Source organism: Carassius carassius, chromosome 10 (assembly GCF_963082965.1).
Source record: "Carassius carassius chromosome 10, fCarCar2.1, whole genome shotgun sequence".
Lineage (NCBI taxonomy): Eukaryota > Metazoa > Chordata > Actinopteri > Cypriniformes > Cyprinidae > Carassius > Carassius carassius.
Window position 1 is genome coordinate 10,659,143 of NC_081764.1, and position 25,904 is coordinate 10,685,046.

The following is a 25,904-nucleotide window of genomic DNA, read 5'->3' on the forward strand; positions in this document are numbered from 1 at the left end:
GTTTATCAGCATAGATGTAAATCAAAATCCAGAGGCTAACTTACGCACTCCAAAGACATGAAAAATTCATAACATTTCCTTGAAAAATCACACCGTCTCACTCTCTGCTTTTGGTAGATGGTGGCTAACTCCCTTTCAATTTCTTGGAGACATAAAAAATGTATTCATTCAATGTCCTAAAGAAATCAGATTTTGGCCATTTGGCTGTGAGCCGTTATTCATGAATTCTGCTTGAATAAGCCTCATGTGCAATCTAACTGGGGCATGGAAAAAAAAACAAACAAAACAAAAGCACAAACTTCATTAAAATTTTAGTATGTTCAAAAAGCATTCTAAAGCATAATCAACACTGAACATCAAGATAAACTAACCCAGAATAACTGATTCATTTCATAAGGGGGAAGGTTGACAGGATGCCAGGTGTTTGTTATTCTGAATTCCAAATATATATATATATATATATATATATATATATATATATATATATATATATATATATATAAAGAAGGGGAACCATAAGAAAATAAAAATGTAAATTCTAAAAGTTACAGATGGTTGAAATTATAGATGGTGAAATTCATAGAAAGTGTATATTAGAAGCTACAAGACTATCAAAACAGTAGCTTCAAACTTTTAAGTGATGCATTTTCTTTTTTTCAAACAAAATGTTCATTGTATTCAAAGGTCCCGTTCTTCGTGAGCCCATGTTTTAAACTTTAGTTAGTGTGTAATGTTGTTGTTAGAGTATAAATAATATCTGTAAAATTATAAAGCTCAAAGTTCAATGTCAAGAGAGATATTTTATTTAACAGAATTCGCCTACAACGAACGGCCAGTATGGACTACATCCCTCTACTTCCTGCAGTAATGACGTCACTAAAACAGTTTTTCGAGGAAGAGCTGCGTTTGTGTTTGTCGCCATGTCGTTGAAAAGCTGTTTTTTTCATCTCGGAGTCCAATCATCTTTGTTTGGGCTTCCCAGGGACGCTGTACTTGGAGATTAATGGTTACAATTTTTGTTTAACTCGGTTCCCGAAAATTATAATCCACATGTAAAACTATGTGCAGCACATTTTGCTGAGGACAGTGAGCTTCCTCAATCTCAATCAGTTTAATGCCGGATTCGCACAAAAATTATTCTTGAAAGATGGAGCAGTTCCTTCTTTGTCTGGAGAAGGCGTTGTTTATGGACCACAACCGGTAAGTGTATTTTATTATTTAAGCTGGTGCGTTTAACAGTTTCTGTAACGTATTACACAAAGGGCAACGCTGTTTAGCTTTGTTAACTAGATGTTAGGCCTGTGCAAAAAAATCTAATGTGATTTTCATGCCCATCTCGTCAGTAAACGCGCTCCTGTGATTAGAAGTACATCTCCAGCACATGCGTTCTTTTACAGTCTATGGTTCAGATCAGGATTGCCAGGTTTTCAAAACAAATCCTGCCCACTTGCTACTCATAACTTCTCATAATTTTCACAGCCTTCTTTGATCATATTTACCAAGGGGGACGATATTTTTGGCCACGACTGTATAATAAAAAGAAAGCAGTTATTTTAAATTATAATATTTCACTATATTTTTACATAATTTTCCAAACATTTTGATCAAATAAATGCATCTTACGGAACCATGAAGCACAATCTTTTGAATGATAATGCATGCAAATATACACAAACATGTACAGTACATGATACAGAGGAAGAGAAAGGGGCATTGGAAAGGGACATGACTCAAGCCAAACTCAAACCTGCATCACTGTGAGCATGTTAACGTTTTCTCAAATCTGAGCTTTATAGTTTAAATATACAATGCAATGGATCAGTATTTCTGAATTGGACGTTCCTATTAATAAATGCATTGGAGCAGCCAAAATGTTGAAACCTAGAAATAAAGTGTGGGAACAATGTGCTCTTAAATGATGACATACCTGTGGTTGGTCTGATCAAATCCATGATGACAGAATCAGCACCCTTAGAGTACACTGTGATTTGCTCTGTTAGCGGGTGTTTTACCACCACCGACATCCTCTTTCTTGTGGAATCAAAGCCCAGTGTGTGCAGAAGCTCGAAACTCAGCTTGCCCAAGTGTGGAAGCTCCACGGTCACCTGATCCGGTAAACGACCGACAAGAGCACACTTATAGGCCCGTGCTGCATAAACCAGTGCTGCCTCATCCGGTGACTCTGCTTCATATCTGAGCTCGCATTCATCTTGAGCCAAAGCTTTAGTTTTTTCAAAGTTGGGTGGGACGGGGCTGAATGCATGCTGAAGGTCATGCTCTGGACGCTTCTCCTCGTTCAGCTTGGTAAGCGTGCTCTCGGCCGAGGGGGAGGACAGCATGCTGCAGCCCAATTTATGGGAGGACGAACGGTTGGTGGCCAGACTGGAGGAGCTGCTGCTGTTGGAGCCAGAGGTCAGACGGCTCGGAGTGAAGCGCTTGATGAAGTCCTCGATGGTCTTCACTGGAGACTTTAACTCGTAGCGACGGACCTTGATAAGAACCAAGACAAATTTGTCAAAACAAAGCTCAAATATTTGTCTTAAAATATTTGTGCGCATATTGCAGCCAACTGGGAGGTTGACTTGTAAATCATTCCATAATAGATTGCAAGAATTTTTTTAACCACACAGTGACCAAGAAATTTTTTAATACTTAGTTTACCGAAAAATTTTAATTATGTCATTAATGACTCACCCTCATGTCGTTCCAAACCCGTAAGATATTTTAGATTTAGTCTGAGAGCTTTCTGTCCCTTCATTGAAGCTGTGTGTACGGTATACAGTCCATGTCCAGAAAGATAATAAAAACATCATCAAAGTAGTCCATGTGACATCAGAGGGTCAGTTAGAAATTTTTGAAGCATCGAAAATACATTTTAGTCCAAAAATAGCAAAAACTATGACTTTATTCAGCATTGTCTTCTCTTCAGTGTCTGTTGTGAGAGCGTTCACAGCACTAAAGTTTAGTGATATTCAGTTCGCGAACGAATCACTCGATGTAACCGGATCTTCTTGAACCAGTTCACCAAATCGAACTGAATCGTTTGAAACGGTTCGCGTCTCCAATAAGCATTAATCCACAAATGACTTAAGCTGTTAACTTTTTTTAATGTGGCTGACACTGTATGTATTTTTGATGCTTCAACAAATTCTAACTGACCCTCTGATGTCACATGGACTACTTTGATGATGTTTTTATTACCTTTCTGGACATGGACAGTATACTGTACATACATTTTCAATGGAGAGACAGAAAGCTCTCGTACTAAATCTAAAATATCTTAAACTGTGTTCCGAAGATGAACGGAGGTCTTACGGGTTTGGAACGACATGAGGGTGAGTTATTAATTATATAATTTTCATTTTTGGGTGAACTAACCCTTTAAAGGGATAGACACAGAGGAGACGACTTGTTGAATAAAGTCGTTATTTTTGTTTTCTTCACGTACAAAAAGTACTTGCGTTGCTTCATAACGTTAAGGTTGAATCACTGATGGCAGATGGAGTATTCTGACAATGTCTTTCATACTTTTCTGGACCTTGACACTTATTTATTTGGCAGTCTACGGGACAGTCTCAAGCCTCCCGGTTTTCATCCAAAATATCATAAATTGTGTGTCAAAGACAAACAAAGCTTTTGTGGGTTTGGAATGACACGGGGGTAAATGATTAATGGCAAAATTTTCATTTTGGGGTGGAGTATCCATTTAATGATGTGTTCATGTCCCATAAAGGTGATGCCTGTTTGAAGAAAACCATTTGGTGGCATAGAAACCATTTTACGTGAACTGTTTAATACTTTTTCATTGTTTTCTTTAATGTTTGAGGCATATTGAAACAGCTGTACCTAAATACTTTTCATGCTTTTATGTTGGACAAATTTCAGTTACATTTACATCTTAGGCTCTGTAGTTTTAATATTTATTTATTTGAGATTGTTATTGTGTTACCAGCTAAGCTGTATGTGGACACTTTTTGAGTAGAAATGCATATTGCAATTTTGTTTTGTTGCAAATAAAACTCCCATAGTCTATAACTGCTGTAGTTTTAAGTTATTTTAATAAAGAAATTCAGTTAAACCATCAAACATTTGTATGACTTGACAGTGTCTTGACGCTCACAAAAATTTACTTGGACTTGCTTGAGACTTACTTGTGACTTGCACATGTGTGACTTACTCCCACATCTGATCAAAATTAAAACATGACACCACATAAAATATAAAAAGGTGTAACAATTTATCCAGTTTAATAAAATAAGAGAACACTAATAAAATAAAAGTAACAAACTGACTCCAATATTATTAATTTTTTTTCACATCATGCTAAAGTTTTCAGACAATGAAACATTCACACTTCCCATAAAGGACTGATTATGGAAATGGTATGGTTCTTTTGTATTGCAAACATGATACTTGACTCTGAACTGCTGCTAATCATTATTCTTTTTTCTGTAATATTCTGACCATTGGTACCAGTCTCACACCTAGATTGAGTACACTTAATTTCATCGTTATTGTGTTTAGGGCATACACACGAGCAGCGCGAGGGTGTTGGAATGTTCAAAAACAGTTTACCGTTGCTTAGCCTTTTCAAACTTCTTTTTGCCCCCTTGAAGTATATCGTAGTAGTGAGAGTGATCTTCAATAAGCTGAAGAAAGCCCACTTCACACCTCTCTTCATCAGTTTCCACTGGATGCCAATAGCTGTTCGCATCAAATTCAAGGTATTGATGTTTGCCTACAAGACAACCAATGGCTCAGCACTAATATACCTAAACTCGCTACATTGCACATTTGAAGGATAAGCCATAAACATCTTTTACACAGAAACAGGAAGTTGCTCCACCTCTACATAGCAGAAAACCACCTAAGGAAGTTAACTGTGGCAAGAAAACGCCACAGCTCACACACAAGACATTAAGAAATTTGTATGACACAAGATGCTATAGTTGTTCCGAGATTAAAACAAATCTCAATCTTAAACCTATATTTAATGGATACCCATGACCTCAACAGCTGTTAGCATTATATCTGACAAAAATGGCACCAGGATTGAAACGATTATAAAATTTACTATTTACTTTCTGCACTGACATTTTCTCAACGGAATCTCCTGAATTGCGTCACATTACTGATGTAAAATAGGTTGCAAATGTCAGTTTCAGTTAATTCCTGGTGGTCGGTCTGCCTACCTTCTGTCGGGGTTGGTTGGGTGATGAAACAACCACAGTGTTGCAGATAGTGAGGGCGATGAAAAAGTCAAAGATGTCACACAGGTCAGGGGGAATCTGGTTCAGGGGCCGACTGTGAAAACGCATGAACTCCATCTGACTACTACACTCATTGACTTTATCCATGAGCTGGGGATCTGGAGTAATGTCCTTTTCCTGTCAAACCAATAAAATAAAAAGTACAAATATCATTAAGCATCGGGTTATTGAGTGATACATGAGCAGCTTAAGGTGGAGAGGAAGTGTTTGCTAACCATGGGACTGCTGAAGGCAGTGTGTTTGGACAGAATGCTCGCCCGTTTGGCTTCGGCTCTGCTCCCGGTGCGACGGTGAGATTTGGTGCTCTGTGACCTCAACACCACTTTTCCACTCTGGTGACTGGTGATGCTGTCCCGCCGTGGGAGAGTTCCACCATGAGATGTACAGTCCTCCTCCTCTGAATCCATTTCCTGGTACATTGCAAGCCTCCTTGCTGTGGGAAAGACACTAAGTTTGTCACTGTTTGAAACATTTGGGCTGTATATGGAAGACCTAAAGCTTCTGCCACCTTTTCCCTCATGCTAATCTTTTATCTGAGCCACCCTAGTGAGAGTGAACTACATTAAAATATATATCTATTATTTATTAGGGCCGTCAATGTATCATGTTAATTTAGAAGCCCAAACTAATATACGTTTACATATAAATGTGTGTTTATGTTTTTAAAAGAAGTCCTTTATGCTTACTAAGGATGCATTTATTTGATGACAACTGTAATATTATGAAATTATATTACAACTGTTTTCTATTTTAATATTTAAAAATTTAATTTATTCCATGATTATTAAAAAAAAAAAAACTCTAATACGCTGATTTGGTGCTTAATAAAAACATTTCTTATTATCAATTTTGAAAACAGTTGTGCTGCTTAATATTATTGTGGAAACCACAATCCATTTTCCCAATGATTCTTTTCTTGGGCAATGGACCCTTTCCACATTTCTGGGATTCTCAGATAGACTATTTATAGACTAAACTTCGGTAGACTACACCAAATATGTTTTTGGGGTTCCCATTTGCTCAAATAGCAAAAAAAAAAAAAACACCACAACTCTCAAAAAAGGGGGAAAAATAGAGAGGTTGATAACAGCAGTCTGAAGAGAGATTTTGTGTCACTCCCACAGCCACTATATTAGAAACACACTTACAGCAGTGTTAACTAGTAAGCATATTGGTATAAATGTATTCATTCAAAAAATATAGAAACTTTTTAAATTTTAACAATGCTTTTCATGCATTATGTGAAAAGGATTCACTGGAAAGTTTAAAAGAACAGGATTTATTGGAATATGAATCTTTGTAACATAATATCTTTGCAAATTTAAAAAAGGCTGAATAAAAGTATCAACTTCATTCAAAAATAAATCTGCTACATGTCTTTGAATGATCTTCATTTGCGGGATTTTTGATATATGCCATTAATTGTAATAACTGATTAATTACATGAATTGGCATATCATGTAATTAACTCGATTAAAATTTTACATTGATTGACAGCTCTATTTATACAACATTTTGCTCATGTACAGATAAGTAATGGTGTAAAAAGAACTACAATGGCCTTTGTGTTGGCACTGCATACACAGAGAAATCTAACCATTGGCATCATGCGAGTACTCGACTCCTGCCACAGTACAACGGCGAAACACCATCTTGTTTTCTGTGAGTGTGCCGGTCTTATCAGAGAAAATGTATTGCATCTGGCCCAGGTCTTCTGTGATGTTCAGAGCCCTGCACTGGAGGTGAGAGTCTGTTTCCTCATCGTACAGCTCCATGTCCTGATGGATGAAGTACACCTGGCATATCTTCACTATTTCAATGGAAACAAAGAGCGAGATTGGGATCAGCACCTGCACCAGAGAAAAAGAGAAGTAGAGAGGTTTGTTGTAAGTTCATGCAGTGTCATCATTTCAACTACTGCTGAGCCTACAACCAGATGGGAATTAAAGGAACCGTTCATTTAAAATCAAAAGCATCTCATTATTAAATAGAATGGTTAAACCTAAAAGATTTTGAACTCTTCTACATAAGGAGCATTAATGTTAATCTAAAGCACAGGGTAACAGTCCCCTTACACCACTTGCTATTCACCTGGAATACCATAATCATGGTCAGGAAGAGATAAATGGCTGAGACCACTGGAGATAAGTCTGTTCCTTCTGGGCTCAGGACGTCAAAGACAGGCCTCTTATCTCCATACTGAAACATCCACAGGCCATGTCCTAGAGGAGGTTTTAGAGACAAAAACTTGACTGTAAAAAGGATGTTTAAATGGAATCATGGGTATTCTTATTCTCAAGAGACACTGAAAATTAAGGAATCTAAAAATGTTGAAAGAAACCAAAACAGTCCAATCACTGCTTCCTCTAAAATGCTTCCTCAAATCAGATACATTCATCAATTACTGTAGGAGTATTTTTTATCATGGTAAAAAGCATAAAAATAATACACATTAAAAAAAAAAATATATAATATTTTTTGCTGAAAATGCAATGAAAAATGGTTTAATTTTTTTTTGGGGGGGGGGGACTTGGATGTGAAAGATAAAGTTCATAAGAAATGAATTTGGCAGCAAAACAGATTCACATTATGTAACACTTTAGTTAAAAACAAAAACTTTTAAAGAGTAACACAATAGTAAATAATACTATATGAATAGTTCTGACTCAAGGGATGAGCCACATCTGAAATTCTTATTTTAAACAATATATGCACACCTAACAAAAATTTCAGGCATGAAAGCATTAATAACTTCAATATTAGCATTAATTAAAACTGTATTAATGCAAAGTTGTACGTACCAATGGCAGAAAAGAGGCACATGACCAGGAGGATGACGACACACCAGAACACGTCTACATTCATCTGACGCTCCAGTTTGCTGCGTTTATAACGAGGGCCATTGTTGTTCAGCATTGCTTTTGTCTCATGACCTAACAATCGGTACAAAGCAGAACACTTACTTTTTGTAAAGATAATATCAGCTGCACCAGCCAGATGACCAGTCATCAAACAATTTACTGGTAATTTGATTTACAGGTCATCTGACCAGTTAAAATGCAGAATCTGCCATTCTGTCCGGCAAACAAACCAGAAAGGAGAGTAGATTAACGTTGGTGGACTTGATCTTAAAAAAAATAAAAAGGTGTGTATTGACCTCTTTCAGTGGTTGAAACAAGATACCTTCTGATGTTCATTCAGGTTTATTTTGTGCTATAACTAGTAAAGAGGAAGAGATCCATCACGACACATTAAAAAGTCGCAAAACTGTATTTATTCTCTTAATTTCTTAAAATTGCAATTGGTCAATCATGGTATTTATATGTAAACATGAAATCACAAATCACAAAAATTTGTGATTTAGTTTTTTTTCTCTTAATTCTAGTTTTTTTTTTACTTTTATCTTTTTTACTCTTGTAGACATTAAATAGAAATATGTGATATATATATACTGTGTGAAAATGTATTTAAACTGCATTCTTGATGGGAATAGTGTAAAAAAAGAACAAATCAAGGTAAAATGTATTTTAAACCGAACATTTAAAAGTATGTAATTTTCAAAAAACAACAACAATTTTCCAATTATGCATAGTGTAAATATTTAAACATGGTGATAAAATTACTTTCATGAGATAAAAGCGCACAGTTAAACACAACACATAATTTGAGATGTGGTGGAAATGCAGTGGACATTTCCAGTCCTGTTTTGGAAAGGCGGCAGTGTACCTGCATAGATGACGATTCCTACAGCCTCCTCTGTGTTGCGGATGGTGCAGCCCCTGAGCAGCAGATTGTCTTTGTACAGGCCGTCTCTCCTACCACTGCGATGAATTCTGTCATACACCATGCAGGTTCATTCATCACACTTGTAACACAACATATCTTTGAGAACTATACATAGTCTAGTTCCAATCTGAATTCCTCCATCGTTTGCTACAACTATATTAGATTGGCCTTTAGAACCATATGATGTGGATACTGCCAAGGGATATCTACCTAATTCTGCCTCCCTTGTTGTTGACCACATCGATCCATCATATTTGAAAGTCCACAGGGTTTCCCCCAGGATCCCTCTTTCACAGCACAAAATCAATAGTAAAGCCATGACCTTACTAAAACGGCTCTGTATACAGGTAAAGCCCTGAGGCCAACTGGATCTCACGTTCAGTCAATGCAGCACTTTTTGTGAAACCCAAAGCCATGTCATAAAAGAACTGAACAAAGTAAAAAGATTCTCAGGATAAATGAGAACTAAGGAATGAAATCTTCAATCCAATGAGACCTCCGATCTGAAGGTTGCTTGTGATTCCAACAACAGGAAAAAGTTCAAGTGGCCCCAGGACTAAGTTTCCTGATAAAAATGAGCACTGAATGCTAAACACCTGTGGATGGAGCTCAGTAAGCTTTAATGGAAGCACTAATCCCAGAGCTAAATTCACAATTACATCTGTTAATTAAAAAGCTGTTAGCTGAACTTTTCCTTGGTCAATTATCTGACAAGGCCTCCGGTAAGTTTTTTTCATCCCATAGTAGTGCATTTGTCTTTAAACTTTAGCCTTGTTTGTACCCAGACCTGATATTTTAGCTGTCTGAAGACCCCATGCTGTAAATCACAGTTCTGGTTCAGTTCAGAGTCATTTGCATATTTGTCAGCTTGGACAAAGGGGTCAAAGTATGGCTTGTCAAATATGGTGCAGTTAGCCCTTGATCTTCAATGTAATAACTAGGCCTATGTATATCATATGCCTGCAAAAAGCATCTTTCTTTAAGGTAATTCATACATACTATATGTACTCTGATGGAATAAAATGTAAGTAAGATATAAACTGCAATGTATAAAAATGCAACGTACAAAAAAAAAAAATGATTTTTTTTAGGGTGCTCGTAAAGGCATAGTTCAGCCAAAATTGAAAATGATATCCTCATTTCAAGTCAAAGGTTTGGATTTTTTAAAAGATGCTTCAGAAGAAAATCTCTTACGCTCACCAAGGCTTTTGTTATATATATTATATTCAAAAACACAGTAAAATGTTGTGAAATATTATTACAATTTAAAATAACTTTTGTTTTAGTAGATTTTAAAATGCGATTTGTTCCTGTGATGGCAAAGCAGATTTTTTTTAACAACTATTATAACACATAACACAGAAGTCGCCTAAACAAAAGACCTATGCTGTGAACAATAAGCCCAAATAATTCAAAATTATGAATTTACTGAAATACAGCATGTAAAAACAAACACACGCAAAATTTCTCACTTGTGAATTTGCTTGGTCGTTCATTTGGTCAAAATTATAATTTTTTTTTACTCCACTTGAAGGGCTCATTAGTAACACTGTATTTACCATTAAGGTGAATGGCTCAAATCAACATGCCCATGCCCTCCAGGTATCATCTCCTTGGTTTGCACAGCACATATTCGCCAGCTGGGATGATATCCTAATGCAATAAACTGTCGCTCCAACAAGACACAGTCCTTGGCGCCCACCATGCATTATGTTCCCACTTTTGCTCCGGTAAGCCACTTTGTGGTAACTGGACGAAAAATACTGGCATCACAACAGAAACATCTGTTCTCCATCATCCAGGGAAATAAATGTCACAATCCTTCTGGTTCCTGTCAGCTCACTCACTGGCCAAGCGGTCATTACCATACCATGTGCAGCAGGTTTTCATCAAAACACAGGTATATACTTCAACCTACACAGCCCTGGCTTGGCTAAAGTTTTTGTTTTACTACTGCTATGGCAGTCTGCTCAAATGTATTATGTATGCTAATCTCAGGCGTTTGACCTGTATGCTTGAGCCACCATTAAAGACTTTAAGACTGCAATACAAACAAAGAATAATCTTAATCCACACTTTGAATTTCTAAATGTACCAGATTAACATTATCATTTTTAAACAAGTGAAAATACAGGGATTCCTGGGATCATTCTATGAAATGGGAGTATTTACTAATTCGATAAAATATTTTAAAGAACATTTACGTAAGATTTTAAACCTCCCATCAGATAAATTAATTTATACTGTCAGAAAGGTAACAGGCTCGACAGTAAAATTATTGACAGTTTTACAATTTAATTTGACATTACGAGCAGTCAAGGTCAAGAATTTAATAATGATATTTCTATGAAGATCCACTTTAAATTATCATATAGCATATACTATGGCATGATAATTAACCAATATCAAGACCATCTTATCCCAAGACAAACTTATCATTGATTTGATCCTTTTTTATTGTATTTAGTACATTAAAACAGTGCTTTTTTAATGGATATATTTAGAAGAGTCTATAGTAACACAGTAAAATTTGGCATCAATTATTGTTGCACTCAATAAATATGAATAAGCAAGGAACACAATTTTTTACCCTAGTTTTTAGAATGGCCCTTAAAGGAAAATGCCACCATTTTTCTATATTTCACTATGTTCTTCCCTCAACTTAGATGAGTTGATACGTACCTCTACTCTCTCAGTGCGTGCACTTAATCGCTGTAGCATGCGGCGCCACTGTTAAACCACATGTTAGCATTTAGCTTAGCACCATTCATTCCTTAGGATCCAAACAGGGATAGATGATATTAGTGATATCACTGCACCGAGGTCGAAGTGCTCTTCCACCATACACTATTGTTATCATTTTTTAAACACTTAGAAAATCACCACGTTTTATTCTGGGTTACCATACTTGTGTAACTATTCATGTAACCGTCTTTAAACAGGCTTCTAAATTCATCCCAGTTTGGATCATAAGGAATGAATGGTGCTAAGCTAAAGTGCTAACATAGTGGCGCCGCATGCTACAGTGATTAAGTGCATGCACTGAGATGGGAGAGGTATCAACTTGTCAAGTTGAAGGAAGAACAGTGAAAAATGGAAAAACGGTGGCGTTTTCCTTTAAAAAATATTTTTTGCATCTAAACTCACCAGCTTACAACAAAGGTGGAAAAATATTTCACATACTTCAGCAGCAGCATGGCAGCATTATTTATAGCCTTGTTTCATCTCCCAACCCTAACAAACAAATAGACCCATTCCTATAGTCCTCCAACAGAGAACACTGCTGGTGAGAGGTGTTATAAGGTACAGCAGAATAATTAGGTAAAATAACAGGCTTGAAAATTCATCAGAATACTGCTTGAGTAAGAGAAATACACACTGCCTCTCCACTGCAACCACATTAAACTGGATCTATGTGGGTCACAAAATAACCATTCATCCCGTTATTTGAATCTCAGCAGCTAATGGAATTTTAATCATTGCCGGCAAAACAAAATAGTGGAAAGATCTGCTTTGTCTAAATGGTTTATGGAAAATATAATCATTGAATATAATGAAGGAATACAAATTTCATTACACATTAATAGCTATGCATACAGGGTCAAACTTATTTGCAATACCAAGATATAATGAAGTAAAGAGCTATGAAATTTCTATGGCATTAAAAATGTTGGGGTTAATCGTAAACAATTTTCTTCAAATTATTAATTGGGTCGTAAATTAAGCAATGATGTAAATGCCTTTAAAATGCATAAATGCATTATACTTACATGTATCCACGAAATCTATTGAGGTCATTGTTAGGCTTCTCGCATTCAATAACACTGTTGTATTTGAATGGGTCAAACTCACAGTCCTGCGAATAAAAAAAAACAGATTTGCAATTCAGGATCTGAACATTACATATCTCAAGCAAGATAAATAAAATATTTTAAACTGAATGATTAATGGACAGTTCGCCCAAAAATGAAAAGTCTGCCATCATCTAATCAGGCTCATGTTGCAAAATGTTAATTTATTCCTAATACAAATCTTTTTAAGATTTTAGAAGACTTTGAATATATACTGAACAAGACTTATTTACTATTTTTAATGTGCCTTTTTGTATGAAACAGCATGAACATTTTCAGAGATCAAGGTAATTATTTTTGGGGTAAACTACTCTTAAACATTCAGTTAATGTTGTCAACTCTCTTATTGACATCTTAAGACGTTACACATACAGGGTGAGCACTGGCGAGGGAAATTAATATTTGACTTTGGTGAGTGGTGTGAAAAGTCATCTCAGTGGACAAGCATAGACCATCTGAATACACAAACCATCACATTAACTGTTCTTGACACCAGGATGCTTCTATTCAGTTCTTTACTTAACTTATGGGATTTCACAACAAGCACACCACAGCCCTGAACACTCACCAGGTCGATAAAGCTGCGCACCACCTGCCTCTGCTTGAGGTTGGTTTCGCCATCCAGTGTGGCTGTCTCAATGTGACACAGGCGGTCCGGGTCGCTGCTGCTGAGCAACAAAACATCCGCTGGCAAAATCTCATTGCAGCGCAGACGAATGAAGTCTCCGACCCGCACCTCTTTCCAGTATTTCTCCACATACCGTTTCTCACTCCTGCAAAGTGCAAAAGAAAACAAATGTAATTTACTCATAATCATGTCGCCAAGTAAAAAAGGCATTGTTATTTCACAGAAGCAATAGAAATCTAGAAAGTCTCAGATTCATTGATTGAGACAGACACAAAACATACCCAGAAGTTGGTGAAAATTCTGAATTTCCTCAGGACCGATTATACAGACTAAAAACCATGTAAAATTTTCACAGTTTGCTTTATTTACCATAAATGTATTTTGACACTTTGCTGCTTGTAACCTCTGCTGCTTGTGTTGTTTTCTGCATTAACAGTGAACATATCCGTAAGCAGTAAAAGTGAAAATCAAGACCAAACAAACTCTACACAGGACTGAACAATAAACCACCACATTAGTGCCGTGGTCAAAACTGGGAGGTTAGTGTTCATGGTGCTGGCCTAACATGATGGGCAACATGACGCCCATTTCAGGAGGACAAAAATAATATTAAAGGCCCTTGGCAAACATAGCTGCAGGGGACTCTGGCTCTCTGAGCGCTGCTGCTAAACAAACCTACCTTCTATTTCTTTTCCCACCTTTCCACACATAAGAGAGCTTTTTTTACTGCCACATGGGAATGTGGGGCAACCTATTACACAAACTCAGCTTCAAGAGATGGGTACAAATTAGAGGAAGAGCTAATTTTCCATGGTTTAAGAGAATGAGTCGCCTGATGGCAAAGGAGGAAAGGTGAAAAGATGTCCACAAGAAGGTTTCTTTGAGTCTCTTCAGGAATTTTTTTTTTTTTTGGACCTGTAGCACAAAATTGCTCTGCTGCGCTTCACTTAAACCCGCCCTTTACACACCCCTCAGAAACAAAGTCATGCAAGCCCATCATTTCACCAACAGAGAGAAGTTATCAGAAAACTAATAAGAAATAGGTCACGGGAACTAGCGTGATCACAAAACAAACATGATAAAAGCGGCCGTCTGTTTGCATGCTTTGTTAAATATTTAAATCCAAAAGCATCAATGTTTTACTATAATAAGTGATATATTGATCATGATGAATGATCAGGATTGAAAATTAGTCAAACAGAAATAAAGCTTTTATTTTAATGTCTGACATTCAGACATTTCAGTCAATCGGTCATGCGTTTATGACTATCAGCATTTTAATCCATTATAGATGTCCTGGCAACAAAGGTTCACTTAAAGTGGAAATTAAACATTTTTTCCAACTTGAGAACTGTATACAGTCACAAAGAATTGTTTATTACACAGAATCTGTGCCAATATCATTGGCCATAACTATGTCAGCATCACTTGGCACTGAGTGTAGTTTTGGCTCCTAATCAATGCATCCTATAAATGTCTCTGACACACCCAGTCTGTTTTTCTTCATTAGTAACATGCGACAAGTAGTAGTAGATTTGGACCGACTGAACGATGGCACCGTCTATCGCCGATTGCTGACAGACATTATGATGTTAAGCTGACATGTCCAAGAAGTTACAGCACAAACAGCTTTGAGGATAAACTCTATTTGGCAGGACAGAGTGTGTATGCATCACATCCAGATCTATGATTTTGAGTTATTGAATTATTGAAGAAATGTTCACTGGCTCACATTTTGGACACAGCTGAATTAGCTCTGAGAGAGGGAGAATGAAAAATATTAAGAATTATTTCTAAATTATGGCTACTTGTGGAATAAGGAAGAATATAATTAGTGGAAGTTAGAAAAAGTGATAAGTTATTTATAAACTTGTAACAAAACTACAATAAAGAGTCAGTCAGTGAAGTTCAACCAATAATATTTTTATTAATTTTATTAAAATCAATAACTACTAAATAATGCTAAAAAGATTAATTAAATGTCCATGCCTCATATAGCTTTAATAACATTCTGTATTAAAGGGGTCATATGATGTTGCTAAAAAAGAACATTATTTTGTGTATTTGGTGTAATGAAATGTGTTTATGCGGTTTAAGGTAAAAAAAAAAAAAACACATTTTCCACATACTGTACATTATTGTTTCTCCTCTATGCCCTTCCTTCTGAAACATGTCAATCTTTACAATACTCCTCATTCTTAAAAGCGAGGTGTGCTGTGATTGGTCAGCTATCCAGTGCGTTGTGATTAGCTGGATACCACAAGCTTGTGACGGAAATGTTACGCCCCTTAACATTGTTATCCCGTCTGACTGGAGCGACAAGACAAACATTAAGCCCCATTATAAATGTGATATAAACAATTTCTAGTCGTGTCCTCTTTTAGAAGGCCAAATAGTTTCGCTTTCTCAACGAAACAGCGTCACACACCTTAGCCTTGAGTCCTAGAGTGAGACACGGCCTAGAGAGAGTGGAGGCCGGCTTGAGTGAGCAGAGGTGGGCCGGCTTGAGAATGCCACGGCCGGCTGATTCTACGAAGGAGCTTTCTGCAACCACATGTGATGACCCCTGGGTTGGACTTTGCTTCGTCCATGGTGAAAGCAGATTCAGCGATCCACAGTGCAAAGTTGATGTATTTCTTTAGCAGTTTTAGGGGGTGTGGATGAGTCTCAACTTTTATATAGAAGAATATCGCTTTTGATTTGAGACTTTAGTCTCAGCAACTTTACAGATCTTCTTTATGCACCAAGAGAATGTAACGCTCCAAAGAGAAAGGAAAAAATGGAATCGCATATGAAATCATATGACCCCTTTAATAATTAATTCATAATAATCTTATTAGTTAGAATCCTGCAAGGGTCCATTTTTGGAGACCCGCGCCCGGCCGTACCTGCAAAGTTCAGCACCAAATCCAACCAGTCACCCGTGATAATATAAAAATTAAATCCGCACCCGCCCAGACACGTTAATATTTGGTCCGTTACCCGATCCGCGCCCGCGATAAGTCACACACGCTAAAATCATTCCAATTAAAGTGCTTTATTTTTTATCTCGCACCTCTCTCAACATCACGACAGTGTCATTAATGTGCTAATGAAATGAAAGTGCGCTTTGTTTTGCGCCATTCAAGTAGCCTACCATCGGCACCTAAATAGGCTATAAAAAATAAAAAAAAATAAAAACCTGAGCCTGTCGCTCACAAACTATGCATTTACTTTCCCTCAAAGTTATTGTGCAGGAAAAGAATATCGTCCAAAGTCCCAGGTTTAAGTTGCGTTCTCCGTTCTTGAATTACAAATCCAGCTGTGGAAAAGTCTCTCTCTCGCAGCGTTGTCACACTGGTGGTAACGTGATGGGTCAAATGTCATATCGTTGTTGCGTATGTGTAATGGTAATTTAGACATACAAATATTGCACATATTTTTCGTCCGCGCTACTACCCGCCCACAAGGAGTTAATTATCCGCCTACATCCCCGCCCGTGAATTTTAGGAATGTCAAAATCCACCCGTTTCAGCCACTTTTACACGGGTACCCGACCCGTTGCAGGACTCTAATATTATTTCATAAACAATGATGTAGGCATTATACCACAGCTAAATCTCCATACAATCATTTACCAGATGTAGGAAACACAAAATATGTGCCAACAAGGTTATTTCCTTGTACTTTTTATAAATACTCTTACTCAAAGATAATCAGCAAGTGTCGTAAATTAAAGAGTTGGGATCTACGTGGAGTCATTGATTGTTTTTATTTCACCTCTGGAGGTTGAGGTCATACTTTAGAGCCCCTTAAGTGTTGCCTACAGTATTTAGAATAAGAAGAAAAAAAAAAAGATCAGTTTTCATGTTTTTAAACTCCAAAGTTCTAAAAGAAGTTACGAGCAACAACAAACAATACATTATTTGAATGTAGCAGCATGACGACCATGGTGAAGAATAGACAAAATATCATACACCAACAAATTAATAAAGTAATATGCAAAGAAATGCAGTTGGGAATGGAGATGGATTGATATTGGAGCACAGTCCTAGAGGGAAAAGGCCACTGTCTGGAACTGAACTTTAAGGTCATTTCCTCTAGAGACACAACGTGGAAACGGACCATCAACAAGACCGAGAGAAAACAAGCTGCCCAGCTAAATAAAAGCTTCTATGGTTGTATGTAGTCAACAGAAAGCAAAGGCTGGTCTCATACTAATACTCCTTTAATGATATTCTCCTGGTTGATTTTCCTTTAATTCCTATAAATCCAAAATGTCCCACACACATACAGGTCAATAATGCATCACAAAGCTGAACATTCAGTATAAAATAAATAATACCTGAACAGTGTCAGACAAAAGAACAAAGTCAAGGCCTCTGTTAAGAGCTTCTATGATACAGATATCCATTCTAAACTGTACCAGAGATTATAAGTATTTTATGTGATTCTGAGCTTTTTGATAGTGTGTGAACCATCTCACCCTGCAATAGCTCTACGTATATTCCTTGAATTCCTGTACTCTCTCAACTCTCGCTGAAGACAATTGATATCAAAATCCCCCAGGAAACCATGTCACATTGTACACAGATTTTCATAAAGACAATGCAATATTTTTGTTGTAAGCATTTGAAAAGAGCAGCAAGAAACACAATAGAAAGTCTTTTGATCCTGCTGCTGCGCGCTGAACACAGGAAAGGAGGGGACGCACTCGCTTTCTAGACAATTCTATTGTTTTCTGGATCCCTCTGTTTCACTTGAAAAATTACTTGCATTATTTTGTGAGTTGCATTTGATAGTGCTTTCAAACACACAATAGGCCATGTCGGAGAGGCAGGCTGTGAAGATTTTAGCAATTTTCTTAAACAAAAAGAAAACGTCCCCATCGCAATGCTCACAATTGCTGCTACATAAAAAAAACAAAACACACATTTTCAGGCAGTTCGAATCATCATCCACACAGTGTGTATCCTGATCTTACAAAACCCTTTCTCCTGTCGTCCAACATGAGCATCTCTCTTGAGAGCTGACATCTTGTGTTTACCCATTAGCTAAACATGAACTCCATTTATGTAGGTCTCCCCTGAAATGTCTCCTCCTGTCTGAACGGGATCCCCTCAGAATACACATACCTTCATATGCACAGCCGAAAAAAAAAGAAATGTCATTGCTCAGCAGACCAGGACCATGATAAAGAATATACTAAATATCATACACCAACTAATTAGGAAAGTAATGTGCAAAGAAATGCAGTTGAGAATGGAGATGGATTGATATTGCAGCACAGTCCTAAAGGCCACTGTCTGGAACTGAACTTTAAGATCATTTCCTCTACAGACACAATGTGGAAACGGACCATCAACAAGACTGAGAGAAAACAAGCTGTTCAGCACTCTTAGCTTCTATGGTTGTATGTAGTCAACAGAAAGCAAAGGCTGGTCTCCTAATAACATTCCTTTAATGATATTCTCCTGGTTGATTTTCCTTTCATTCCTATAAATCCAAAATGTCCCACACACATACAGGTCAATAATGCTTCACAAAGCAGAGAGACGGTGAGCTGTGAGCTTGAACTAAAGCCTGAACTAAAAATGAGCAATCGGGGATAAGATTCAGTGACATTTGGTCTTCCTAACCAACAGACACCTTTAGAAAATGAATCCAGTGCCTTTTATAATGCTACAGATACATTATTACACAAGAAGACATTGTAGAAATTACCTGTTTGCAGTTTTCTAGCTTCTATCTTGGATTAATTTAATAAAAAAAACAATAATGTCTGATTATTGGAAAAAGATAAAGAAAGTAGCAGATGCCTGGTCATATAATCTCAACATGGAGGTGACCGGATGCAGAACAAACAAAACTCCTTTAGGCCACTTATGATTTCCTAATAAGTCTGAGACATATACTAGGTAATACACTACCATTCAAAATGAAAATTTTTAGGTTTTCATTTTTTTTTTTTCAAAGGAATTATTAATACTTTCAACAAGGATGCATTCAACGCATCACAAGTCACAAAAAAGTAACATTGTTACAAAAGGTTTGTTTCAAATAAATATCCTTCAAATCAGCATATTATGATTTCTGAAGGATCATGTGACACTGAATATTGGCTGCTGAAAATTCAGCTTTGCCATCACAAAAACAAGTTAATTTCAAAATATTCTAACAGAAAACTGCGGTTTTGAAGGATAATAAAATGTATATTTTTTATTGTATTTTTGATCAAATAAATGCAGTAGAGCATCCTTTGAGCATAAGAGACAATTCTAACAAAACATTACCAATATAACATACCTTTTGAACGATAGTGTATAAATGTACACACAACACACACAAACGCAGTTGGCCAAAGACAATGACAAAGCAACTGAAGTTAGAAAGCTTGTGAAATTATTTTAAAACACCCCATAAAATTATCCATGTGGCCTAAAACAAAAGCCTTCTCGAATTTCTCAGCTGTTTTGAAGTTTGTGTGCAGTCAACATTTAATCCATGGATGAGGCAAGAAGCAAAGCATGATGAAAGGCAGCATCTACATTGCTTTATCATTTTAACCCCTTTTACATCATTGTGCAATAACACAATTCAAAATGGAAAAATGTTCACCAGATATTTTCATAGGAATCACTTCCAAACAGAACACTGCAGTGTTCGACAACAAACCGTTTTATAATCAGAAAGTATAAAATCTCTCCTATACCAAGCTATTAGATCACTTGTTTATTTCCATAACGTCAGGCAACATGACACTTGTATCAGATGTCTGCAGTTGTAGTGCCTGAATGCCATGCATGCACACATGGAAAACATTGTTCAGATACAAAAACATCCTGTCGAACCTAGAGGAGTTGCTAGAGAGAAAGAAGTGTGTCTGGTCTCATTGTACATTCACACTTGGAATGTTTAAGACATATTCATTAGCACTAAAGGGAAAAAAGTACTTAAAGTTTACAGTGGCTAGTAATTCAAGCTAGTCTCCGTGACAAACTTTGCAATCATAATAAAGGTCAAAGCAGGTTCAGCCAGGTTGACATCAGACTGTGAATTCAATCTGCTGTAATTCAGTGTTTCTTTGTTAGCAACAGGAGCAGTTTTTTTTAAAACGGAGTCATTTGTTTGAGAAGATTCAATCAAGCCCAGCCTTGAGAGCAACATTGACACAGCACAAGCTCAGACTGAGTCTGAGAAACACTGTGTCTTTTGACAGAGCTGATACATGGCCTTAACATGGCTGACAGAGACGCTTTTCATCAAGAAATACAGTCTCCAGACTGACTCTCTGACTCCAAAAAATAAACAAGTGAAGCCCTCAAAAGCATAGATGAGAGACGGGCTGATCCAAACTTTTTTTTTTTAAACTGACAGTAACAGAGAAAGCATGACAACGCCCTTGATTTCTGTACAGTGAAATTTCCTGACAAGTTTTATCTGCTAAAAGGCCTATAGATCAAGTGGAAGGAGGTGAATAGTTTGTTCCAGCAAGTTCACCCTATAAGCACACTGTGTTTATCACCAAGGACAAAACTGATCCCAAACCGCATGTAAGAGGTGTCTGACTTGATCTCATAAACTAATATTCAGGCCAAGATGATCTGACACATTCACAACTAGGGGTAATGTGTTTGCCACATGGTGCCAACAATGTGAACTGAACTCCATTCACTCAAGTTTTTAAAGTTTAAAATAATTACTTGACTGAATAAGCAGATTAACACGCCCTCACTCGGTGTTATTTCACTATTATAATTGAGATCCTATTATAGGGTCATTCCATGTCAAATCAACCACATTTCCTACTTAATGCAGTAGTTTCGATAAAAGGAAACAAGATACATTTATAGTTTCAACAATTTGTTCTTCAGACAATCCTTTAAAAGAAAAGAAGCATCGTATTTATGCAAAGTGACACACATTTGGTTTTTGACCACTGAAAATTTGTACAATTTAAGGATTTACTCCTAGAGCTATACTAAAATTCCAATATATCTGGAATCAAACCATATAGGGCATTAAAAATAAAGATGCCAAAAGGAAAGTTTATTAAGATCGAATATCCAAAAAAAGCTACAAAGATTGCTAAAGTCAATGGATTTTAGTATGATCTGAAGTCTTTCTGAAGTCATTATTAATCCCCCTATAATATGGCTCTGAATCTCAGGTGAAAATTGACCTTTTTACCCCCGTCTACAAAATAGTGGATTATTCAGTAAATATTAAAGGGACTGTAAGTAGGAATTACTCCCATCTAGTGGTGAAATTGTATTTTGCATTCAAACTAATTTTGCTCTCCAGCGCCTCGCTTTTTCAAATGCGCGTTGCATCTACGGTAGGCGATATGTACCAAAAAGCTTTGACAGGATGTCTTCTAATAGCACTTCGTTTTGGCGACGATGTTTTCTTCTCCTGTGGCGCGGCATATGTATGGTCCATAATAAGAATACAATCCAGACTTTTAAACTTGCCGGTGCAGTTTCAAGCGCCTCTCACTGCTCTGCACCTGCGTTTCTGGCTCTGACCGAAAACGCGTTGTGGAAACGCGCTGGCTTAGTACTTTTTGTCCCTCTCTGCTATTATAGTTTTGCAAGATGGCCTCCGTCGACCTACCCGTCCCATGTATATAAAGATAATAAATTCTTCATTTACGAGGATTAGTTTAAACATTGGCATAGGTATTTGTACACCATTGAGGGCATATTTATGAATAAAAATATTGATTTTAGATAATAAAATACCTAAAAAGTTACTTATTGTCCCTTTAATTCATGACATAAATTTAAAATAAAAATAAAAATCACTTGTTTATTACATGTTTATACTTCTTTAGAAAAAAATATATTAGCAAAATCAAAAAATTGAGCCAGGGACCTCTGGTTGATTTGACAGAATGACCCTATCACTTTTATTCATGTTTTGAATAAGTTTTTATTTTTTATATTTTTCAATTTGAAAATGTTGCCTTGGCAGCTAGATGAAATAAAATGAGTACTTTTTAAAATAATTGTATTTGTAAGTTTTAGTTTACTACAACAACCCTGCATTCAACACGAGAATAAAAGACATTATCTGAGGTGATAAGCTACAATTTAATAACATGCATAATACAAGTAAACCTATACTTATGTTCAGACAAACATGGCTAAATATAAATTAAAGTCACTGGAATTCATTGATGACAAATCTGTGACACTGAGGCTCTGACGGCACTCATGTACCCAGAGTGTGAAATTTCAATCACTGTTCCTTCCCTTTTGCCTATCAGTACTTTGTGTGAGACGTGAACGAAATGTACCAAAATATAAAAGGCAGCACACTAATAGCGCTCCCCAACCTGATTCTCAGAAATCTAGTGAGTTACCAACCTAGACTTTTTTTTTATGGACCCAAAAGATTTAATACTGCATTTAAACTCCCGTTTAATCCAAAACAGTTTCAGTAAACCGTTTCAGTTTCACACCTGTAATAATTAAACCAAGCTCTAGACATGTGCCGGTATTCGGTAATGCGGTATATCACGGTAATGAATATGCACAATATTGTTATCATGGGCACTTCTAAATATTGTGAATAATTATATATTACAAATTATTCAGAATTTGAAATGCATTTTAAGAATTCTATTTCCATCAACTGGTCAAAATGCACAAAACCGCTGTATGCTGCTTGAAAGATGTGTGTGCGCTCTGATGTAAACAAGCATGCATGAGAAGCACATAGGGAACACGTGAATGAAAGCAAAGCACATTCACGCTCTGACAGCAGATGGTGCTAAGCTGCAGAAAATGCAGCCCTTGTCTGGAAACCCCATAAATAAAGCTGCTGCTACTTTCCAAAGCATATTTAAATAATTTTAAATAGCCATTCAGATTTGTGTATTCAGTATAGTTCTTATCCCAACGCCAAATATTAAATATTTAGAATTAATAGGCTATTTATTTTAAAACTATTTTTTTTCCCATTTTAATCTGGACTACAACATGCCCTAGATTTTGTTTGAAAGTGATTTGATTCTATATTATTCATTCACACTTTACATTAGGCTTCATTAGTTAATTCATTAGTAACATGAACTAAGACTTGTATTTTTTAACAAAGATGAATAACTTCTGTAGCAGATGTAGCTATTGCTCATTGTGAATGCCAATGCTTTAACTAAGGTTAACTAATGAGATCTTATTGTAAAGTGATACCAATGGGTATTTAATCAGTGTAAACTTTTAACTTTATATATATATTTTTCTGTCTCGTTTTATTATATTTAAATGTAGTTATTTTTGTTATAGGAAAAAGTTATTTAACCTGTTATACTGTATTATGAACACTTTTTAAACTAAATTCCAATACCATGATAAAGAAATTAGCAATTAATCGCAACAGGAAAATTTGATAATGGCCAAAGGCATACAAGCATTATGTCATGCTGGATTGTAATTGGGAGTTTAGCAACAGACAACCAATCATAAACTTACAATCGACTTTAAATATGAATCTTGGAGAGTTTTATATGTTGCCTATATCAAAGTCTGAAGGGAAACGTTACACGTGTCAAACGAGTGAAAAAAGCAGATTTACGTTGCAAATGAACAAGCAGGTACCCAGGACAGGTGGCCCAGTCCTGTATTTGTCCAACCCATATATTACTAACCTCCTGAATGAGCAAATAAGAACGCTAAACCAGCGTTTCAGAAAGAAAAGTAGCCTACTGAATGAAATTTCAGGATCTGATAACCAGATTGACGGACATTGTAAAAATGACAAAATAACCCAGGATTACAACTTTCAAGCGTAAAAAAGCCCAGCAGGTGCCTTTTCAAAACGTTGCTTAGGAAGACAAAGCATTAGTTTGAGATATGAGCCACATCCTGAGACTCGTTCAACAGGTAGCCAGGCCCACAGGTCCTTAGCAGCGAGGTAAAATCTGTGTATATTCTCGACGAGGAAAACTAAACAGACACATGGCTTTATGGCACTTTCAAGCACGTGCTTACCTGCTGTAAACGAGACAGTCCATATGATTGATTTCTTTATCCGAGCGGTGTCGTCTGTAATCCTCCCATAAATCCTTTATAGCGGTAACGGACAAAATAAAAACCACAGGGGCAAGAGCCAACTCTGGTTGAAAAGCATTGACCACAGGCACGAAATTCAGTAAGGCTATGAAAACAAAATACACGTTGGCAAATCGGTGGAATTGCTCGAAGAGGTTCTTCGGAAGGAAAGAAAGCAGAGTGTATTTTGTGGTTTTGATCTTATTGTTCGCATAGTGTTTGTTGGGGTTATCCCCTCCTTTAGTATGGTCATATAAAATGTTGGCGTGCACAATCCTTGTTTTGCTCTCCTTTTTGCTTTTCCTTCTTTTATGCTTTTTCACTTTGGTAACGTTACTTTTCGTTTCTCCGGTCTCTCGCGCCATACTTCGGCCAAAACTTTTGTCTCTTTCCCCTTAAACCAATAAAGATGGTATCTATGTAATCATGCTGGTCCTCCTTGACGACGAAGGGCCTCATGAAAAGTTATTCACTCTGTTTTATCGTCCTCACCCATCGCGTCAATTCTCTCCCTTTCTCCCGTCAGCACTGAAAAGTTTTACAACGGAATCTTTTTTTCCCTCAGTGGATAAAGATGCTTTAAGGCAGGGCCGAGCAAATATACATACGCGCTGTTACACATTTTAGCTATATAAATCATTAGGATAAACCTACAGACCAGCATTCCTTGTTTAAAGTCCACCCATATGATTGTGCATGCGGTGTTTTTCGCAGGCCGTGTTGAAAAAACAAGCCAATCATGGGAGGTACAAAATTAACGTCACCGCCGACGCAAATAAACCTCCGCCCACCTACCAATGAAACATCTTAACTGGAAGTGCCACGCGTTACCATTGAGAAAAATAGTTTCCCGTTGTAAGCTCAAAGTATCAATACGGCATGTTTTGTTGAACACATCGGCAACGGAAGTTGTGTCCCATCAGTTTTATTATCTACACAAAATAGTTACCAAAAACAGAATGACAGACTCAGTCACAGCTTTCATTGTACAGATAAATAGATGCACTCATTCACTCAGTAAGACCTTATCATCAGACCTTTTCAATGAAGCAAAACACAATTTTATTTAATCAGACATCTGTATAAAAAGGAGCAGGGTCAGAATTAACCAGAATCTAGAAAAGTTGATAGTCTGGGTTTATGCAGATGTAAGTGACATAGCAGTCAAGAGTTCTGCATTCAGTTGTATGGGAAAGTGTTGTTTAATATGTAACTAATATGAAACTGAGAGAAAAAAAGAAAAGTTGATTGTGTGTCTAGTATTATTGCTGACATTTTATTTGTGTTGTTCTCCTTGTCGTGTGCTTTTGTTTTCATCTCTGTTTAGTTTTCT

General features: G+C 36.7%; 1 protein-coding gene across 1 annotated transcript in view; it reads right to left on the minus strand.

Annotated features, from left to right (window-relative positions):
- LOC132151769 (phospholipid-transporting ATPase VA-like) overlaps positions 1-25,261 on the minus strand; it is a 48,190-nt gene extending 22,929 nt beyond the window's left edge. The window contains exons 1-10 of the mRNA XM_059560124.1: positions 24,512-25,261; positions 13,476-13,680; positions 12,827-12,912; positions 8,997-9,103; positions 8,072-8,203; positions 7,362-7,492; positions 6,868-7,120; positions 5,486-5,703; positions 5,193-5,387; positions 1,928-2,489 (exon numbers count right to left, since the gene is read on the minus strand). Coding sequence (XP_059416107.1) covers positions 1,928-2,489; positions 5,193-5,387; positions 5,486-5,703; positions 6,868-7,120; positions 7,362-7,492; positions 8,072-8,203; positions 8,997-9,103; positions 12,827-12,912; positions 13,476-13,680; positions 24,512-24,936 — 2,314 coding nt within the window. The 5' untranslated portion in view covers positions 24,937-25,261. The remainder of the gene's footprint in view (positions 1-1,927; positions 2,490-5,192; positions 5,388-5,485; positions 5,704-6,867; positions 7,121-7,361; positions 7,493-8,071; positions 8,204-8,996; positions 9,104-12,826; positions 12,913-13,475; positions 13,681-24,511) is intronic.
- Positions 25,262-25,904: the final 643 nt, after the last annotated feature.